This window comes from Octopus bimaculoides, chromosome 14 (assembly GCF_001194135.2).
Source record: "Octopus bimaculoides isolate UCB-OBI-ISO-001 chromosome 14, ASM119413v2, whole genome shotgun sequence".
In the NCBI taxonomy this organism is placed as follows: domain Eukaryota; kingdom Metazoa; phylum Mollusca; class Cephalopoda; order Octopoda; family Octopodidae; genus Octopus; species Octopus bimaculoides.
Genome location: NC_068994.1, coordinates 29131324 through 29138542, shown reverse-complemented (window position 1 = coordinate 29138542; position 7219 = coordinate 29131324). Strand labels below are relative to the sequence as shown.

The following is a 7219-nucleotide window of genomic DNA, read 5'->3' as shown; positions in this document are numbered from 1 at the left end:
TATATATATATATATATATATATATATGTATATATACATATATAGTTCACTCTGCTGGGTAGTTGGTATTAGGAAAGGTACCCAGCTATAAAAACCCTGTCAAAACAGACACAGAAGTCTGATGCAGGCTCCTGCCTGGCCAGCACTTGTCAAACTGTCCAACCCATGCCTGCATGCAAGGTAGACATTAGAGGATGGTGTTCTCCATTTCAACAAAAGAAATTTGTCCATATGCTTGCATTTGTGGAAATTTCTGATCTGGAATTCAGTATCACGATAAAATTCTTAGATGTAAAGAGAATGTGTGATCTTTCAGCTACGCATAAGCTGCATTTCTTAGATCCATTTACTATGATATGGATTTCTCTGTGATTCTCCACTTCATTGTATGTGGTGTGCAGTTGATCTTCAAACCCCATACATAGCTAGCCAATTAAGTGTCTTTACTTTTGTCGATGTGTCAGAAAGATGATAGGTGGTCTGCATAACATCTTTTGAAACCACCATCACATAAATCAATGTAATTTTTCTTTTTGGTGAGGTCATCTTGAAGCTTTGCTGTAACTTCTGCATCATATGTGATGGAGTCTATCATACATACCTGGTAAAGTGAACAAGCTTCAGGGTTTCGACAGTTAAAATTGGGAATGAGCTCATAGTGACGCTTCGTATTGGAGCAGCAGCTGTATGATATTTTAATTGAGCATCTGTTACAAGTCTTCCTGTATTTATGGTTTACTGGGAAATGCTTGTCTAAAAGAGACAGGAATTTCTTGTCTACATTAGTTTTAATATTTAGGTGGAAGTGGGGAGCAAACCATATTATTTCCCCATGTCTGTTTTTAGGTCGATTTTTATGATTCGTTTTTTTTTTATTTGAAATTGTAATGTGTCTACATTTGAAGCCGCTGTGGGAATTCAGATCTAGGGAAACATCTAAAAAATCGACTTTTGACAAATTAGTAGTAACAGTGATTTTGAAGCCTAATTGACAAAATGCATCAATGAGGTTTTTCCTAAATCTATCGAGAGTGAGATATTCCTAACTCATCGTCCAGGTATAGAGCAAGATTGCAGATGCCCGCACTGTCATACGTTCCCATTGATACATCAGCCAATTCATCAGTATTGATTTTTTTAACCCATGCCAAGCCCTTACTGAATAAAATTGTTTTTCTTATGTTCATGATACAAGTCCAGGTTTATGTGGTTTATATTAACATATGATTTTGTGAACTCAGTCGCCTTATCAAGCAGTGATCTCAATATTGAGGGATAAAAATCTATAATATCGAACTTTGTAAATTTGGCTCTGTGGATAGTAAGTAGAAACTATTAGAAGCTCATATTTTTATACTGTTTACATTAAATGATGTCTATTGCTCACTGGATGGAATACTTTTCTTGTTGATCTTACCTTAACAGAACACATACACACACACATACAGAGAGAGAGTGGGGAGAGACCAGTTTAGAGTTTGGCCCATTTGGTATAAGGCGTGCTCTTAACACTTTTTGTCAAAAGCGAGAATTTTTCTCATGAATAAATAACAGCCCATAATTCATTGGGTTAAAAATACTTTTACAGGATGATGTCAGAAAGCCACCTCCATGGCTCGAGCCACTTACCAACTGTAACCCAGGTGACTGCGATACCATTATGCAAGATAGAAAAAAATGTTGTTAATCCAAACGAGTGAAGAAATAGAAGAAATGAATTTGAAAAAGCACAGAGAGTATAAACGAAATAATTAGAATTTAATTATATTTTGAAACATAGGAATACACTTGACCGGTTTCACATTAGATATTCAAAAGTGATAGAATATAAGCCATGTCACAAATTGTGTCTATTCTGACCATTGCTTTAAAAACTGTTTGTCTTTACTGAAAGAATGTGGCTCAGAATGCTATCCGTCAATGTACAAATTGATTGGTCAATGTTCATGTGACAGTCGCGTAAGAAGGTCACATAAAAACTTTTCTCCGTTGAATATGTCATACGATAGAAGAGATATGAATTAGTGATATAATAAATGTTTACATAAAAGCACTATAGATAATTATTGTTCATTAATATGTCGAAGAATAATGTTATGAATTAGTACTAGTTTCATTCCTATTGAACATGTTAATGCATATCCTTCCTTTGTTAACAAGGTGTGAAGTAAATAAGATATATGATAGCTGCTACATGAATTTTGGTTTCCTAAAGAATATGCGCAAGTAGATATTCTACAATAATAAATTAATAGGAAAAGGCAAATCGCGTATTTCTAATGTTTTTATAACCTGTTCATCAGTTGTTTGTGATTTTTAATGAACAAACTTTCCTTACTTATTCTTCTTTAATTTGGGGTAATGTCTGCGAATTGATAAAGTGAGAAAGCAAGAAATTTAGGAGATTTGGTTTTCCTGCATGTATCCAGATGTTCACAAAGTGGAGTTTGTGCGGTCCTGGGATTACATATTTGTTGACGATGATTATTTAATCTCATTCTTAAAGTGAGTTTAGTTTGTCCAATGCAGTCTTCCCTGCAACTGTTGCATTTGCGGGCGTATATAAAATTTTTTGAAGAAGAAATAAAATGGTTTTCACAGTAAAAACTTGTCCTGATTTAGATTTATGTGTCCCTTATAAGTTTGTCCCAAGTTCCACAATTAGATCATCCACACTTTTTAACTATTGAAGTTGAGTCCATAGTTGGTAATTTCGTTTTGGTAAGTTTTTAGGGATTTTGTTTGTCCTTTGCATTTGGTTATTTTGTAGAACTCGTGTGCCTTTTTCATTCTTGGGTCTTGACTCAATAACGGTATGTCCTGATGGATAAAACTGAATTTTTCGGGGCGGGGGGGGACAATTAAGGATGGGGCTTCAGGTGTATCTGAACTGTTTTGGGCTTTTCATAATTCTTCAGTGTTTATTGTTTTAGCGCATTCGGTTCCATTCTCTTTTAGAGTAAACAGGTACTTTCTATCAAGTAATGCCTGTTTTAATTCAAGGAGTCTTCTATCCTGAATTTCTGGATTGGAGACAATTGTTCGGAGTCTTCTAGCTAGGTTAAATGAAGAATTGGATTTGGTATGTTTTGGGTAGCATGAAGTAAATAGTAGGTACTGTTTAGAGTCCGTTGGTTTGTAGTGGACGTTGGTTTCAAAATTTCTAAGAAGGGTAGTTGATTATAGCTAAATTCCATGTGAACTAAATATTGTTATTGATGCTATTGAGTTGGAATTTAAAATCATAGAGTTCATCTCGGTTATATGTCTTGAGAAAAAGGCAATCATCTAAGTACTGTTTCCAGTTTTTCACCAGATAATTTTGGAAATTGATAACATACTTTATTTTGGCTTGATTATATATCTGGAATCCTAGATAAGCCATGACTAAATTGACGTATGTTGAAGCAACTTTTGTACCCATCGCAGTCCCAGATATTTGTTGTTAGGTGTTTTTCTCGGAAATGAAGAAGTTGTTCTGAAGGATGAACTTTAACCCCTCTGTGGATGAATTGCTGATCAATCGGTCCAGAAATTCCTCTAGTCTGTACTCATGTGGGATGCCAGTATAAAGATTAACTACATCAAATGAGGCAATTATGGCATCCCTGCTAACTTTTTCAGATGGCTTAATAGGTCTAGATTCCCCCCTTATGAAACTTGGTATAAATTTTAAGAAAAGTTTTAAGAGTATGTCAAGGAAGTTAATAAGTTTGTGAGTTTCACAGGCTGAATGTGCCACAATCGGTCTTAATTTGAGATCCTTCAGAAAGGATATGCTTATGCAGACTGGGTGATTCTTTGCATGCATAATTAATTGTTTTATTTTTGTGGATTTTGGGAAGTCTGTAGAAAAAACTGGTTTGGGCACTAAAGTTTGTAAGATAAATTAGTTAAGCCTTTTCCGTGTTGGCTTTTAAAAGTGTTAAGTTTAGACATTGTTTTTGTCTGTTGGTTGATGTTTACTGTTTTATAGTAGATGGTGGTTTGAAATAGAGTTAATGCATCAATTTTGTATTCTTCTATATTCATAGTAACTAAAGCACTTCCTTATCAGCTACTTTTATAACTATGTTATTTTCTAGGCCATACATAGCTTTCCATTCTGATTGACTAGTGTTGAACTTTGGATTAGGAAGTGGAAGTTACAGTCTATCTCTCTAATGTACATCAACAGGACAATGATGTACATCAAAGAGACAACCAGTAGCATAGGAGAGAGGATAAGTGAACACTGGTGAATTTGAAGTCTTACAGCTGTTTCTGGGATATCCCAAGTGATAGGATAGCATGTCCGCGTACACTGGGTATTCCATCATCAGAGACAAAGTGAGTGTCATTTGACTACAGCTAAGCTGGATCACAACCTTAAGGGGTTTTAGTCGAACAAATACATCCAAGTTTATTCTTTGTACTAATTCTATACTTTGTAGTTATTCTATCATTCTCTTTTGCCGAACTGCTAAATTACAGGGACGTAAACACACCATTATTGGTTGTCAAGCCATGGGGTGGGGACAAACACATACACGACAGACTTCTTTCAGTTTCCATCTACCAAATCCACTCACAAGGCTTTGGTTGGCCCGAGGCTATAGTAGGAGACACTTGTCCAAAATGCCACGCAGTGGGACTGAACTTGGGATCATGTGGTTGAGAAGCAAGCTTCTTACCACGCAGCCATGCCTGTGCTATATATATAAGTAAATAAATGGAGTTAAATGCATTTATTCATCCATTTATATATATATATATATATATATATATATATATATATATATATATATATATATATATATATATATGTATAATTTTAACCAAAAGTCACCTGACAGTAAATCAAAACCATTTAATTCTAAGATTTATTTATGTTTTACAACTGAATGAATTCAATAAAAGCATCTCAATATGAAACAAAACATCATGAACGTTGTTCAAATTGAAGTCCTTCTTGAGCAACACATTTTTCCATTCGACTCAATACAGAATTACAGATAGTATTTATGGAATTTTGATTTACTGTCGCATGACTTTTGGCCAACCCTGTATATATAAGTACATCTCACGGACTTCCTCACAGTTTCTGTCTCTTATATTCACTCACAAAGCACTGGTTAGACAAGGGCTATAGTAGAAGAGACTTACCCAAGTTGCTACATTGTGGGACTGAAACCAAAACTCTGTGGTGCAATTGAGCTTCTTAACCATGGGGTGGGGTGGGGACCATGAGTGTGAGCACAATAGAAAGAAGGGGAGAGAATGAGAGAATGTGTGCGAGAGAGTATGTGTAATTAGGTGGTGTATCTATAAAAAAAAAGTATGCAAATACACACTAGTGTAATAAAATGGTTGCAAGTCTAGATTTGGTAGCTTCTTTACTGAAACAGCAACGTAAATATTCAGTGAACCAGACATACATCATTAAAACAAAGCTTTAAAATAAGATTTATAACTCTACAATAGATGTTCATATAAGGTCACTTTCTTACATGTGGTGTACATTCTACAGACATTTCTAAACTAAGAACAACATTGTCGACTTCATCTCGATAAATTCTTCAGTCACTTCAATTTTATTTGTTTGTTTTAGCTTTTTTTTTTCCTTTCTTTTATAGCAATGTTTGTGCTTTTAACTTTTGCATATGGAACTCTATGCAAAAGGCTTAAAACATTTCGTTTTCAAACCGTGATCAATGCTCTGTATCAAGTGGACTTGAAGCGATTGCTTGCTTGCATGTCCAATGGGATTTTTTTTTTTTTTCTCTGTAGCCAAATATTCTAATGATTCCTTGACAACAGAAAGCCTAACATCTTTCAACAAAGGTCATCAAGTTCAGTTCTTCAGCTTTTCCACAGAATCTTTTAAACTTCAAGCATGACAAAAAAAAAGAGAAACAGAGAGAGGTGAGAGAAGGCAAAGGAGAGAGAGGTGAGAGAAGGCAAAGGAGAGAGAGGGGAGAGAAGGAAAGAGAGACAGATTAATGAAATGCATTATGGGATTTTGAATGAAAGGATTGTTGTGAAAATGAAAATTCTTCTCAAAAGAAAGCATTGCTACTGTGACAGTTGTGAACCATTGTGATGATACTATCGAGACATCAACAATTTTTGTAGTAAAAAAAGACATTAAACATTAAAATGAAAGAAATCCAAGCACACTTGACATCTACCTAAATGTATAGCATTCAATTTACCAGGTAAAAGTAGTTTTAAAATTGCATTCATTTTGACTAACACATACAAGGTGCTTTCCAGAAATGTTGAGATTTTTTTAGAAGAGACATTTATTAATTTCAAAGAAGTACAAAACTCCTGTCTCCTTCAAAGTAGGATCCACTAACTTCAATTCACCTGTTGCGGTGCTTCAGCCATTTCATGAAGGCCCCATGAAAGTCCACCAAAGTGAATGTGTCCTGGATTCTTGTCACAGATTCTTTCATCTTCAAAATAACAGTTCCTGAGATTGTCCTTTGGCTTGGGGAACAAGTAAAAGTCACAGGGTGCAAGGTCTTGACTGTGGGAGATGGGGAAGGATAGTTTTGATTCCCATCTCTGTCAAGTAGTTGGTTACAAAGGTACTTGTCTCTGGGCACCCTGGGGAAAAAAACTTTGCACAAATTTTGCGCATGCTCAGACTTTCGTGAATAATTCTGTGTATAGTTGTCACACCAACTCCAAACTGTAAGCTTATTGTTTTTATAGACACATGACGGTATGCATCCAGAAATTTGCATATTTTCTCAACCAGCTCTGATGTTCTGACATCCATCTCCCTCTCACACCTCTCATTACTGCTCACCTCTCTACTGACCTTGAACCTCTTGTGCTAGCGAAAAAGTAAATCCACAGGCATTTCATAAGTTTCTGTCCAGTTTAATACAAAACCTTATTGCATAGTGAGCTTCCAAATGTCCTGATTGCATTCTGCAAACTAGTCAGCTGTGACAAGCAGCGTTTAGTAAGATGTGTTCAAAATGGTGTTACAGCTGTCTCCTTCATGCTGAAATAACAAAAGTTACCAGGTTGGCTTATTAGATGTATAGTAATGATATACCGAAATTACAATAACCTAGGACAGCTACAACTTAACTATCTCTCCTAAAAAAGTCTCCAAATTTCTGGAATGTACTTCATATATATATATATATATATATATATATATATACAGTACATTAGAAATATATGTATATATATATATATATATATATATATATATATA

General features: G+C 35.0%; 1 protein-coding gene across 1 annotated transcript in view; it reads left to right on the top strand.

Annotated features, from left to right (window-relative positions):
- The window catches only part of LOC106870950 (zinc finger protein ZFP2), a 35509-nt gene extending 29630 nt beyond the window's left edge, over positions 1 to 5879 (top strand). The window contains exon 3 of the mRNA XM_052972585.1: positions 5770 to 5879. Coding sequence (XP_052828545.1) covers positions 5770 to 5879 — 110 coding nt within the window. The remainder of the gene's footprint in view (positions 1 to 5769) is intronic.
- Positions 5880 to 7219: the final 1340 nt, after the last annotated feature.